This window comes from Bos javanicus, chromosome X, assembly GCF_032452875.1.
Source record: "Bos javanicus breed banteng chromosome X, ARS-OSU_banteng_1.0, whole genome shotgun sequence".
Classification (NCBI taxonomy): Eukaryota; Metazoa; Chordata; class Mammalia; order Artiodactyla; family Bovidae; genus Bos; species Bos javanicus.
In genome coordinates this window covers 109,233,476-109,246,994 of record NC_083897.1, presented here as the reverse complement: position 1 = coordinate 109,246,994, position 13,519 = coordinate 109,233,476, and the positions used below count along the sequence as shown (strand labels likewise).

Genomic DNA, 13,519 nt, shown 5'->3' with positions numbered 1-13,519 from the left:
GTGTAGATTAACCACAGAATCCAAATGTGTAATACAGTTTCCAATTTCCAGTGATAAATAAATGTGAGTACTTTCTTACTAAAATATAAAACAATTTTAATATGCAGGCAACCTATAACAAGTGTTCCCCAGTGAATGTTCAGTTTCTGAAGTGAAAACATTGTTTTGTGTGACATCCTGTTATGCTTCAATGAATTTTAATAGTTTAGTCTTCAAGCTTGATTTTTATTTGAAATCTATCCTGTTGAAGGCAAAATGTTGATGCTTCTATGACATGAAGTAAGGAAGGTAAAGAAATGCTTACATTCAGGACTCATTTTAATATGTTCTTGCTACTTAAATTGTTTAAATCGTACCCTTGTCAGGTTGCAAGTTAAATATATATATATATATATATATATATATATATATACACACATATTTCTGATAATAGAAGTTGATTAGATCTTATTACCTGAAAAAAAAAAATCCACTCTCTCCTAGATAAGAATGGTCTATAAGGAGGCTGCCAACATCATTCTGAGAGATTCGAAAGGCATATAAGGAAAAAGAGTCTCTCTTTTAAATAGCTCTTGAATATACACCTTTTTATATGGCTCATATTTTACTACTTCATTACTTTTCATGATGAAAAATAATGCTTACTGTTGAAAATAACTATTTGGAAGGTTTGCAGTCTTATCTCTTCCCATCATTCTCTAGTAGCTTTTTCTCTGCTCAATACCACCAAACTCAAGGAGATCATCTTTTTTTTTTTTTTTGCAAAAGACATTTTAATTTGTAAACATCTGTTTCTGTTCTGAAGCATGTCTTGCTATACAGAAGTAGGTTTCTTCAGTGACTTCCCTGATGGCTCAGACGGTAAAGAGTTTTCCTGCAATGTGGGAGACCTGGGTTCAATCCCTGGGTTGGGAAGATCCCCTGGAGGAAATGGCAACCTACTCCAGTATTCTTGCCTGGAGAATCCCATGGATAAAGGAGCCTGGTGGGCTACAGTGCCTGGGGTCGCAAAGAATCAGACACGACTGAGCAACTAAGCACAGACACTCAATTTTAATGTTTTTAAACATTAAAAATATTAATGTCTTAATGTCTTTTCTCTGAATATTTGATAAATCAGTTGACCTCTCTCTGGTCTGAGTTCCTTAAAAGCATCTGGTAATTGCTGGATTCCTTTTACTGCCCAATTGCAAAGATGTAACCAAATTGCATGCAGTCTCTGAAAGTCCCCCTGCTTGCTGTTCCCTTCTCACCTATTTCTTTATGAAGGGATGGGGCTGGTCACAAGCCTGAATACAATTTTAGTCTTTATATAAAGGCAAACCAGCTGTTTTCACCTATGTGTGTCATTTGATTATAGTTTACTCAACACATTAAATAGAATCCAAAAGTCATGTTGTTCATGCCATTTTGTACTTCCTATAGTCTCTTAAATCCCTTATGGTGGAAATTAAAGCATTTTACTCTGTGGCTTAAGCTGTGATGGGATTTTAGGTGTGATCATTAATTAACAACCTGTGTTCCTTCATCCAAATTTCTAGTCATCTGAAAAGTAGATGTAGAAATAAGGCAGATGGAGATCAAAAGCTACCTTTATTATAAAGGTGAACTGGAAAATGACTTGGTACTATGGATTCATTTGGGCTTGTCAATACCTTCCACCACAATTGAGTGCATTTACCCTAAACTAGCCAGTGTACGAGGAATAAACGATCAACACACAAAGAAGGAAGAGAAAGTGTGCATGCTGATTGACGATATCAGAAAAGAAAGAGAAGGGTCTGCTCATCTGCTCAGGCTTCACTTCTTCACCCAGATTCACTGATCAGATATGTTGTTTTCTCTCAGAGGGCAGAACATGATGAAGGAGACTGATGCTGAGATATTTTTCCCTCCTATACCTTTCCCTTCTAGCAAATGAAAAAGCCTCTCTATGTAAACATGATCAATAGGAAATAAGGATCCCCACCACTGCCTTCCCATTATTTTCTCTTACTTTTCACCATCTTCTTTCCGAGGGTCCAATAAAACCATCAAACCTCATTTAAATGAAAACACTAGGACCTCTCTATTCTCTTTCTACCCTGACTCCTCAAAAACACCATTGAGTTAATGAGGATTGATCACTTTCATATCTTTTTTATTCAACAACAATCTTGGGAACATCTTTGTTGCCAGGTATTATGCTGAGTCCCAGAGATGCCAAAATTAACAAGGCACAGACTGTTGTAAAGGAATTCAAGAAATTGTCTATCCAACATGTTAGATTTATGCACCTGTACTACTTAAATCAATTGGTGTTGCCCTACTGGGATATTATACTGCTTTTATTTTTAGACAGTATTTTGAAATGTGACTTCTATAAGACTACAAATTATACCCTGTGGGCAGTATTTCCCCTATGATTGTATTTATTCTTCCTAAGTAACTCTGGTCTCTGCCTTCTCTATGCCTCTCTGGAGATTAGTTCAGTGATTTTCTCTCTGTGGGACTTTTTCTGTGAGAGTAGTTTTGCCATTTAACTGCATAACAAATTCATGCCACTTCCTTTTATATCCCAGGTGTACTATAGCTTGAGGCTGTCTTTCTTTGATTAATCTACTGTCTTTTTCGTGCCTGATTTGCTGATTTGTTTGTCACACTGGTCTCATTTTACGCAAAGGCCAGTCATCTTGTTGCATGTTGTATACGTGACAATGCTCATGTTGGATTTGGTCTGTAATCACAACCAGCTCTAGAGAAGCCTGTCATTGGCCCTCCCATGACCCCACATTGGCCTCTAGACTTGATCCTTCCCTCTGCTTCTTTTCATCTTGCTTTCTCTGCTCAACTCACTCCATTAAGTCTTCTGTCCTAACTACTCTAATAAGAGTACCATTGACAAGATTGTCAGCCCTATCCAGTATGCCTAATCCAGTGGTCAAATTTGTGCTCTGAGCTTACATCTCGCTGGTTATCCCTTTTCCATCTCTATTGATGGCTCCTCTTCCTCTGACCGGAATCTCAATGTTTGAGTAACCCAGGCCTCTACCCTGAGGGCCAGAACACTCCCTTGCACAGATAATGGCCTGCATACTTCCAGAAGCTGCTGCTGATGGCATCTTCTCAGCAGTTGTGCCACTTGCCAGGCCTGGTATCCTCAGCTGTGACATCTGTACTCAGACAACTTGGGTTCTTCTATTTAATTTCTATACGGCCTTGACAAAATTATTTTACTTCTCTATAAACTCTGTTTCTTCAACTGTAGTATGGAGATAGTATCTATTTCATAGGATTTTTTTTAAGATTAAGTGTAAATGCATAGAATTCTTTAAAGTGCCTGGTTCTCAGTGTGTCATAAGTGTTAGATATTACCAGTATTATCATTTAAAGCTCTGGCTGGGCATTTTGTGACAGTGATGTATTAGAGGACCCATCTTCGGTCACTGACAAATGACAGTTCGAGATGGAAACATGATTCTTTCAATGCCATTTGGTGGGTTTTCTCATTAATACATGAAATAATATTGTATCAGAAAGTACAAAAATATGGTACCTAATCTTAAATAGATTCTGAAATTTGGTGCTACATTGCTAAATGGCTGGATAAAATGTTTATGTTACAAGAAGTTCCTTTATCTTTTATCTCTGGATTCTTGTTTCAAATGAAATGTGTAAGACGAGCATTAGCTATGTTGCCACTTTCTCCCTTTAATTTTCGTTCTGTAGTTTACTCTACTTGCAGTTGTAGCAAAAGAGTATGCAGTTATTTTAAGTTAATCAAAATGTTTGGTCTATTAAATGACCTTATGAAAGTGAAGTAGAACATGTAAATTAAATAACCCTTCAAAAAGATACACAATTTTGTAAAAATAATAAAAGTGTGCAGATGGCACATTCTTCATTATCTGTTCAAAGAAAATAGCTTTAGGTGGTTTATCCAATATCCTCTATTTTCTTTGAATACCTTGTTGTCATTATCCTCTTTCAAATTTGTGTTCAGTACTCCATTCCTTCCTTCTATGATTATTACATCCTGTCAAGCAAATGTAGATGCCTATTATTAATGAAGAGACAACTATAGAAATTTATGAAAGAACATGAATAACAGTGTTCATTATACTTTGATGTTCACTTCTCATTGAGACATTTTGGTTGGGTTTGCTATGAAGTGTATTTCTTACAGATTAAAATGGTATAAAACACACAGTTTCACAATATATTTTCCAAATAAATCGGTTACAATTCAATACTTTTTGACCATTTATCATGTTTTGTCAAGGGTTTTTAAAAATTACTAATATTCTTACACATTGAATAAAAATCAATCATTGTCCTGAGAAAATTCACCCACATATCTGGCACCCTTGACCATGATAGTGCCCATTGCATGATTTATTGGCATGATGATACAGGCATTAGGTTGCATAATTACACAAGGATGGAAGCATACCCTTCTTATTCAATGTAATGAGCACTTGCCATACCCAAGTGATTATTACCATTATTGTTTTTTTTAATTTTATTTTATTTTTAAACTTTACATAATTGTATTAGTTTTGCCAAATATCAAAATTAATCCGCCACAGGTGTGTGGCATGTAAGACGGTAGATGATAAGTAGATAGATAAATATAGATATATCATACTCTATAATTCTCTGAAATATGTTTGATTAAATATTTTGTATGTATGTTAAGGGTATGAATACATTACTGAAATGATAAGCTCATGATTTTGGTTACCAGTCAGGACTGCTCCCATGGTCCCCACTTCATTCTTCACAGGGCATTGCTTGAGCTTAATCTCCATCTTCCTCTCACCCTTGTGCAAGTCACCACCTGGCCTGAACTACTGCAGACATCATTACCTTCTCTACTAACCCCCTTTTGCTCACTTTACCATTAAACAAGCACATCATTTCCATATTTAAAACATTCCATAGGTTCTTGCTCTTCTTAAGAAGTCCCAAATCGTCACCATACCCTGCATGGTCTTGCCCATTATGCCCATTTCATCTCTTGGAAATTTCATCCCACTCCCTTTTGCTCCACCTGCTTAAGTTATTTCCCAAAGAGGCTGAGGTAATTCCCACTGTGGAAAATTCCCTCATGCTGCTCTGATGCCTAAGAGGCATTTTCTTTGTCTATATGCAGGAGGCCCTTATCAACTTTCTTTTTAACTTTGGTGTATTGGTCTCCTCCTCAGGACCTTGGCAGTCAAGTTCCCAGGACCTGAGCTCTCATAGCCTCTTCTGCTTCTCCATAGCAGCTGTTGTCATAGTCATCACTGAAAACGTTGCGGTATCACTGGTAGTTTATTGACAATTCTTTCCTCCCAGTTATAAGTTCCATGGGGACAAGAACCTTATTTCTAATTTCAAGGAATGTGTTCAGTTATTACTGACCAAATGAAAAAAGAAATATAAATATAAATGATAAGATGTTCAAGCTGGTTTTAGAAAAGGCAGAGGAACCAGAGATCAAATTGCCAACATCTGCTGGATCATCGAAAAAGCAAGAGAGTTCCAGAAAAACATCTACTTCTGCTTTATTGACTATGCCAAAGCCTTTGACTGTGTGGATCACAATAAACTGTGGAAAATTCTTCTGAAAGAGATGGGAATACCAGACCACCTGACCTGCCTCTTGAGAAATCTGTATGCAGGTCAGGAAGCAACAGTTAGAACTGGACATGGAAAAACAGACTGGTTCCAAATAGGAAAAGGAGTACATCAAGGCTGTATATTATCACCCTGCTTATTTAACTAATATGCAGAGTATATCATGAGAAATGCTGGACTGGAAGAAACACAAGCTGGAATCAAGATTGCCGGGAGAAATATCAATAACCTCAGATATGCAGATGACACCACCATTATGGCAGAAAGTGAAGAGGAACTAAAAAGCCTCTTTTAGTGAAAGTGAGGAAATGGCAACCCACTGCAGTGTTCTTACCTGGAGAATCCCAGGGGCGGGGGAGCCTGGTGGGCTGCCGTCTATGGGGTCACACAGAGTCGGACACAACTGAAGCGACTTAGCAGTAGCAGTGAAAGTAAAAGTGGAGAGTGAAAAAGTTGGCTTAAAGCTCAACATTCAGAAAATGAAGATCATGGCATCCAGTCCCATCATTTCATGGGAAATAGATGGGGAAACAGTGGAAACAGTGGCAGACTTTATTTTTCTGGGCTCCAAAATCACTGCAGATGGTGACTGCAAGCATGAAATTAAAAGATGCTTACTCCTTGGAAGGAAAGTTATGACCAACGTAGATAGTATATTGAAAAGCAGAGACATTACTTTGCCAACAAAGGTCCGTCTAGTCAAGGCTATTGTTTATCCTGTGGTCATGTATGGATGTGAGAGTTGGACTGTGAAGAAGGCTGAGTGCCGAAGAATTGATGCTTTTGAACTGTGGTGTTGGAGAAGACTCTTGAGAGTCGCTTGGACTGCAGGGAGATCCAACCAGTCCATTCTGAAGGAGATCAGCCCTGGGATTTCTTTGGAAGGAATGATGCTGAAGCTGAAACTCCTACTTTGGCCACCTCATGCGAAGAGTTGACTCATTGGAAAAGACTCTGATGCTGGGAGGGATTGGGGGCAGGAGGAGAAGGGGTCGACAGAGAATGAGATGGCTGGGTGACATCACTGACTCAATGGACGTGAGTCTGAGTGAACTCCGGGAGTTGTTGATGGACAGGGAGGCCTGGCGTGCTGTGATTCATGGGGTCGCAAGGAGTAGGACATGACTGAGCAACTGAACTGACTGACTGACTGACATGTATTTAAATGTTTTTTAGAAGTATGCATTTGTTCTTTCAAAGTCACGAGCTATATTTGTCATACTTGAGTTCTTTCCCAAAGAGGCTGAGGTAATTCGCACGGTGGAAAATTCCCTCATGCTGCTCTGATGCCTAAGAGGTATTTTCTTTGTCTACATGCAGGATGCCCTTATCAACTTTCTTTTTAACTTTAGTATTTATGGTCTCCTCCTCAGGACCTTAGCAGTCAAGTTCCCAGGACCTGAGCTCTCATAGCCTCTTCTGCTTAATTTTAATCAATTATTTTTAATTAATTTTATACAACAATCAGATGATAACTAATTTACACTGGTCTCACTGACTTAGCTCTGATCAACCCAGTACACATAAAAGTACTATACAGATTCTCTCCAAGTTGGGAACATTGCAAAAAGTATGCTTTTAACTTGATAATACGACTTTTCAAATAAAATGCAGAGACTCTACTTTGTTAGCTTGAAGACACAATGCAGAATGTCAGTTTGTTAGGATTTTGTACCACCTGACTCTATTTTTCTTCCTTATGTGTTCATATCACTATATTTTAGTTAAAACAAGGGAAATATGTAAAGTGTAAAAAGTACTAATATGGTTCCTACTTGCGTGACCCCTGTCCTCCCCTTGCAGATAATCAGGTCTGTGTTTTGTACCAGTGGATCTTCTTAGGATTAGAATTATGGTATCTATAGTAACAGATTCCCTACAGGGATTTCAATGCTTCTGAAACTAAATTTAGCTTCTCATTTCCTATCTTGATTCTGACACAGCCATTCCCATAAAGACTTCAATAATTAAGCAGAAACAGATGCAGATCTCAATAGTATTTGCTTTGAAAAATATGTTATTTGAATGCAGTGGAAATTTCATCTCCCATTAAAAACTCTAAAACTCTTAAATGCTGCTTCTCAGTATGGAGTATGGCTTCCAATGGAACATTTCCATATCCCATCCCCAGAACAAATCAATATATTAAATGTAGACATATTGATTTTGCTACAACAAAGAATGGTTATCAATAGGAACAATTGCCAATTTGGTCAACAGGATGAAAGCTAGTAATTCAGAAGGTCTGAGATTTATTTTTGTACATAAAAAAAGAAAAAAGATCTTATAAGATTATGGATCAGTCTGTTATTTTACATTAATAAGGTTTACTGAGTACTTATTAAATGTGACTTGGGATTTACTGAGTAATTATTAAATGTGACTTTCTTTATAAATTATGTTTATAAGCTTTTAATATATACAGCATATCATATTGTGTTTATAGTAAATGTTAATAGTAAATGTTATAGTAAATGTTAATTTTTAGTTTCCATTTGTCTATTTCTTATTTTATTAGTCTGAAATTTAAGAATGGTGGGATTAAGGATAGTGGGTGAATTTTTTTTCTATATCCATTCATTTATTTAACTTTTAAAAGCATACTGAATACTATTATATACCTGGTAACGCACTAGGTATTACAAACACAAAGCTAAATAACATATACCCTCTCCTTCACTCTAAATACCTATGCATGATTAGTGCTGACGTATAATTGATTTTGAATCTATATGTATTTAGTTGAATTAAAATGCATTTAAATCTTGATTTTCTTAGACAAACCTATGAAACGTGAATTTGAATATGGCATTGAATTTGAATCTGAAGATGAAGAGGCTAGTTTGGAATCCTGCGTGGCTCTATGTTTGATCAAAAAATCTTATAATGCCAATAATGAGCAGATAACATTGGTCTTCAGTCTGATATTTACACCAAACAAACCAGTGAGGTAAACCTGCTTTTACAAACCCTAATTTCTTTAAACAATATTATTACTCTTTTAAACTAAATAATGTGGTCTTTTTCTTTCCATCTTTCTATTTGTCAGTTGCATTACTTCTTTGATGCTATTGAGGTAAATAGATTATTTCTAGCTATCCAGATGTGAAAAGTATTCTAATGAAAAAGAATAGTCCAAATTATTAGAAATCTGAGATATCCTTCAGGAATTGTGACCTCCCCAAGGTCATTAGGATATGCTATTAGCAAAACAGGGCTGTCTACTTTGAAAAACAATTTTTAATTGCAGACTTGGTGCTATACATTGGCAACATGGAATTTCTCCATACTACTTCTCAGAACCAGTTCAAATGACGAAACTGCTGAGTGCCCTCCTTTGCGATTGCTGTCATTACCATTTTACCATTCAAAACCATAGCATTGTACTAAAGGTAAAGTATAAGAGGGTCATACTGGAGTCTGTGCGAATAGTAAGCTTTGAATACCTGTCCTTTGGAAAACCTCGTCCAGTGTCTTTGTATTTAGTTTTTAGGCAACTGATACTTAGCATCTACTCATACTGTATGATAGGTCACATCTGAGACAGGATTTTATGTCTTGATACAGAGACACTGATTAGAACTGCAAATAAGTGCAAAATACAGCCTGGCCATGAAAAAACAATTGACAATATTACTTGTGCTTTTAACCATTTCTATAATTTAACTATGCATTCAATGTACCCATGTGTGTATTTAAAGTGGCTTTGAGAATGTAGTCTAATAACTAAAAGATAGCAGGGTCCCCTTCAGGAAGCAGTAATAAAATCAGATTGTAAAAAGAAAGTACATATTAAACATTATTTTCATAATTTTCTATGGGCTTTTTTTTTTAATTTTCTTACTTTTCTATGGGATTCCTTGGTGGCTCAGTGGTAAAGAATCTGCCTGCAAAGCAGGAGACACAAGTTAGATCCCTGGACCAGGAAGATCCCCTGGAGAAAGAAATGGCAACCTACTCTAGTATTCTTGCCTGGAGAATTCCATGGACAGAGGAGCTGGTGGACTGTAGTCCATGGAATCACAAAGAGTCGGGTACAACTTAGTGACTCAACATTTATATGTTAGTATTTTTTCACATTTAGCTTAGTATTATGTTGATTCAGTGACAGGGAAATTACCAGCAAAAACCAGAAGGGGAAAATGTTATCATTAGTGAGTATGAACAGAACCAATGTGAATTTATATTTGTTCCACATTTGGTGAGTTTAGAGCTTCTTGGTGAATATTTGAGAAGCTGATTTAGGACAACTTATATTCATGATTTATAAATTTTTGTGAGTGTCTTGTGGTGTTCTGATGTAGTTTAATAATTCTATTTTATGCACACATACTCATTTGTTTTTGTCATTTCTTCTTCCATATGTATTTGGGATGGTTCACTGCAAGACATACCATTAAATGATTAAAATAAATAAATAAATAAATAAAACCAATAGCTTTAAATTTTGAAAAAAGAACAAGAAAATAATTATACCCAAATCACACTGTTCCTACATAATTTAAGTAAGTATCAAATTTAAATCTTCTCTTCCTGATTGACATGGTAAAAAGTACAACAAAATTTTCATGGGTTTGTTAAAGAAAATATTAACACTGTTGCACAACAGTAAAAACAAGGTAATTTTTCATGTTTATCCTTTCATAGAATACTGCTGACATAATAAGAGTAATGGTCAGAGCCTTAAATGTGTTTTTACAAAAAATAAAATATAGTAAAAACAAAAATATTATTCCTTAAGACCTTGACCTTTTTTTTTCTTTAGTTTTTTCATTGGAAAAGACTCTGATGCTGGGAAAGATTGAGGGCGGGAGGAGAAGGGGATGACAAAGGATGAGATGGTTGGATGGCATCACCGAGTCAATGGACATAGGTGTGGGTGGACTCCGGGAGTTGGTGATGGAAAGGGAGGCCTGGCGTGCTGCAGTTCATGGGGTCTCAAAGAGTCGGACACAACTGAGCGACTGAACTGAACTGAATGGGGCCGGATGCCACGATCTTTGTTTGTTTGTTTGTTTGTTTAATATTTAGTTTTAAATCAGCTTTTTCACTCTTCTCATTCACCTCATCAAGAGTTTCTTTAGTTCCTCTTCACTTCTGCCATTAGAGTGGTATCACTCGCATATCTGAGGTTATTCATGTTTCTCCTACCTATCTTGTTTCCAGCCTAGCATTTCTCATAATGTGCTCAGTGTATAAGTTAAATAAACAGGATGACAACAGACAGCCCTCTCGTACTCCTTTATCAATCCTGAACCAATCAATTATTCCATACAGGGTTCTAATTGTTGCTTCTTGACCTCCATACAGGTTTCTCAGGAGACAGGTAAGATGGTCTGGTATTCTCATCTCTTTAAGTGCTTTCCAATTTGTTAATGATCCACACAGTCAAAGGCTTTAGCGTAGTTGATGAAACAGAGGTAGATGGTTTTCTGGAATTCCCTTGCTTTCTCTATGATCCAGTGAATGTTGGCAATTTGATCTTTGGTTCCTGTACCTTTTCTAAACCCTGCTTGGATGTCTGGAAGTTCTTTGTTCACATAATGCTGAAGCCTAGCATGCAAGATTTTAAGTATGACCTTACTAGCATGGGAGATGAGTACAATTGTCCAACGGTTTGAGCATTCTTTAGTACTACCCTTCTTGGGAACTGGGATGAGGATTGACCTTTTCCAGTCCTGCGGCCACTACTGAGTCTTTCAGAATTGCTCACATACTGAATGCACCACTTTGACAGCATCACTTTTTAGAGTTTTGAATAGCTCTACTGAAATTGCATTGCATCCACTAGCTTTACTGACAGCAGTGCTTCCTAAGACCCACTTGACTTCACACTCCAGAATGTCTGGCTCTGGCTGACTTACCACACCTTTGCAGTTATCTAGTTCATTGAGATCTTTTTCGTGCAGTTCTTCCATGTTTTCTTTCCATTTATTCTTGATCTCTTCCACTTCTACTAGGTCTCTACTGTTTTTGTCTGTTACTGTGCACATCTTTGGATGAAATGTTCCCTTGATATTTCCAATTTTCCTGAAGAGATCTCTAGTCTTTCCCCTTCTGTTTTCCTCTATTTTTATGCACTGTTAATCAAAGAAGTCCTTCTTATCTCTCCTTGCTGTGCTTTGGAACTCTGCATTTAGCTGGCTGTAACCTTTCCCTTTCTCCCTTGCTTTTTACTTCTCTTCTTTCTTCAGCCTCCTCAGATAACCACTTTGCCTTCTTGCTCTTTTCTTTTTCTTTGTGATGGTTTTGCTTCCTCCTATATAGTATTACGGACCTCCATGCATAGTTCTTCAGGCACACTGTTAATAAATCTAATGCCTTGAATCTATTTGTCACTCTACTGCATATTCATAGGGGATTTGATTTAAGTTTTACCTGGCTGGCCTAGTGGTTTTCCCTGCTTTCATTAGTTTAAGCCTGAATTTTGCTATGAGAAGCTGATTATCTGTGCCACAGTCAGCTCCAGGTTTTCGTTTTGCTGACTATATACAGCTTCTCCATCTTTGGCTATAAAGAATATAATCAGTTTGATTTCAGTATTGACCATTTGGTGATGTCTATGTGTAAAGCTGTCTCTTGTGTTGCTGAAAAAAGGTATTTGCTCTGACCAGTGGATTCTCTTGGCAGAATTCATTTTGAACTGCTTCATTTTGAACTCCAAGGCCAAATTTGCCTGTTACTCCAGGTATCTCTTCTCCAAGGCCAAATTTGCCTGTTACTCCAGGTATCTCTTGACTTGCTACTTCTGTATTTCAGTCCCCAATGATGAATAGAACATCTTTTGTTGGTGTTAGTTCTAGGAGGGCTTCTAGGTCTTCCTAGAACTGATCAGCTTTAGCTTCTTTGGCATTAGTGGTAGGGGCATAGACTTGAATTACTGTGGTGCTGAATGACTTGCCTTGGAAACAAACCAAGATCATCCTGTCGTTTATGAGATTGCACCCAAGTACTGCATTTTGGACTCTTTTGTTGTTTATGAGGGCTACTCCATTTTAATGTTACTAGCACTGTATTGAAGGGATATTTTTAAATTTTTGGTACCAGTTTTTTTTTTTTTTTTTTTTTATAGTATAAGGAATGCAGCATTGAACATCCTTATACACATTGCTTCTTGAAATCTTTGAAGTATATCTGAGGGAAATTACTAATAGTGAATTAACTGGTTTAGTGTCTGCACCTTTCAAATTTGATAATATATTATCTAACTGTTCCCCAAATTGTTGAATAATTTCACAGTCCAATTTAAAGAGGCTAAGAGTTCCCAGAACTGTTCTAAAAGATTTATGTAAGAAGACTGTGATTTCTTGGTCCATTCTGACATATGATATGGCTTACAACTATAGAGCTATGTGTTTGAGTTATTTCCACCCGAAGCAAGCAAACACATGAGTAACTATTCTTCACCGTCAGCTACTATGTCTCCACTCTTCTTCAGAGCCAACTGCTTAGAAGGCTATATTTACTGTCTTCATCAATTCAATTGCCATTCAATTACATGTTATTGTAAAGTATTCATGATATTTATCAGTTGTAATTTAATTTTTTAAAGCTTCAGTTTAAGTCAGCTTTGGGGGCATTGTAAGTTTTCACAGAAAATATAATTTTTCTATGTGAAGCAAGAGTTCAAAGAACTTTTTCATGATGTTTTAGTTTGAACAGAAAATCCCCTTATGGAATACCTTTTAGTGTAACACTTGGGTCCATTTGCCAACCTCTCCTCAGATTCTTAAGTAATATGATATTCTATGGTGGGTACAGAAAATTTGTAGAGTGAATTCTACAAATGTTACTAATTCTTAGTAAGTAACTAGACAGTAAATGAGATACCCTGTGAAATAATTACCTCAAAGGGAGGGTAATAATAGGGACTCTGACCTACAGAATTATTCCTTAGATGTAAACAGCCCATCCACAT

General features: G+C 36.7%; 1 protein-coding gene across 4 annotated transcripts in view; it reads left to right on the top strand.

Annotated features, from left to right (window-relative positions):
- The window catches only part of CFAP47 (cilia and flagella associated protein 47), a 485,875-nt gene that overhangs the window by 429,722 nt on the left and 42,634 nt on the right, over window positions 1-13,519 (top strand). For all 4 annotated transcript variants that reach the window (XM_061410459.1, XM_061410458.1, XM_061410460.1 and 1 more), the window contains one exon: window positions 8,380-8,551. In XM_061410459.1, coding sequence (XP_061266443.1) covers window positions 8,380-8,551 — 172 coding nt within the window. The remainder of the gene's footprint in view (window positions 1-8,379; window positions 8,552-13,519) is intronic.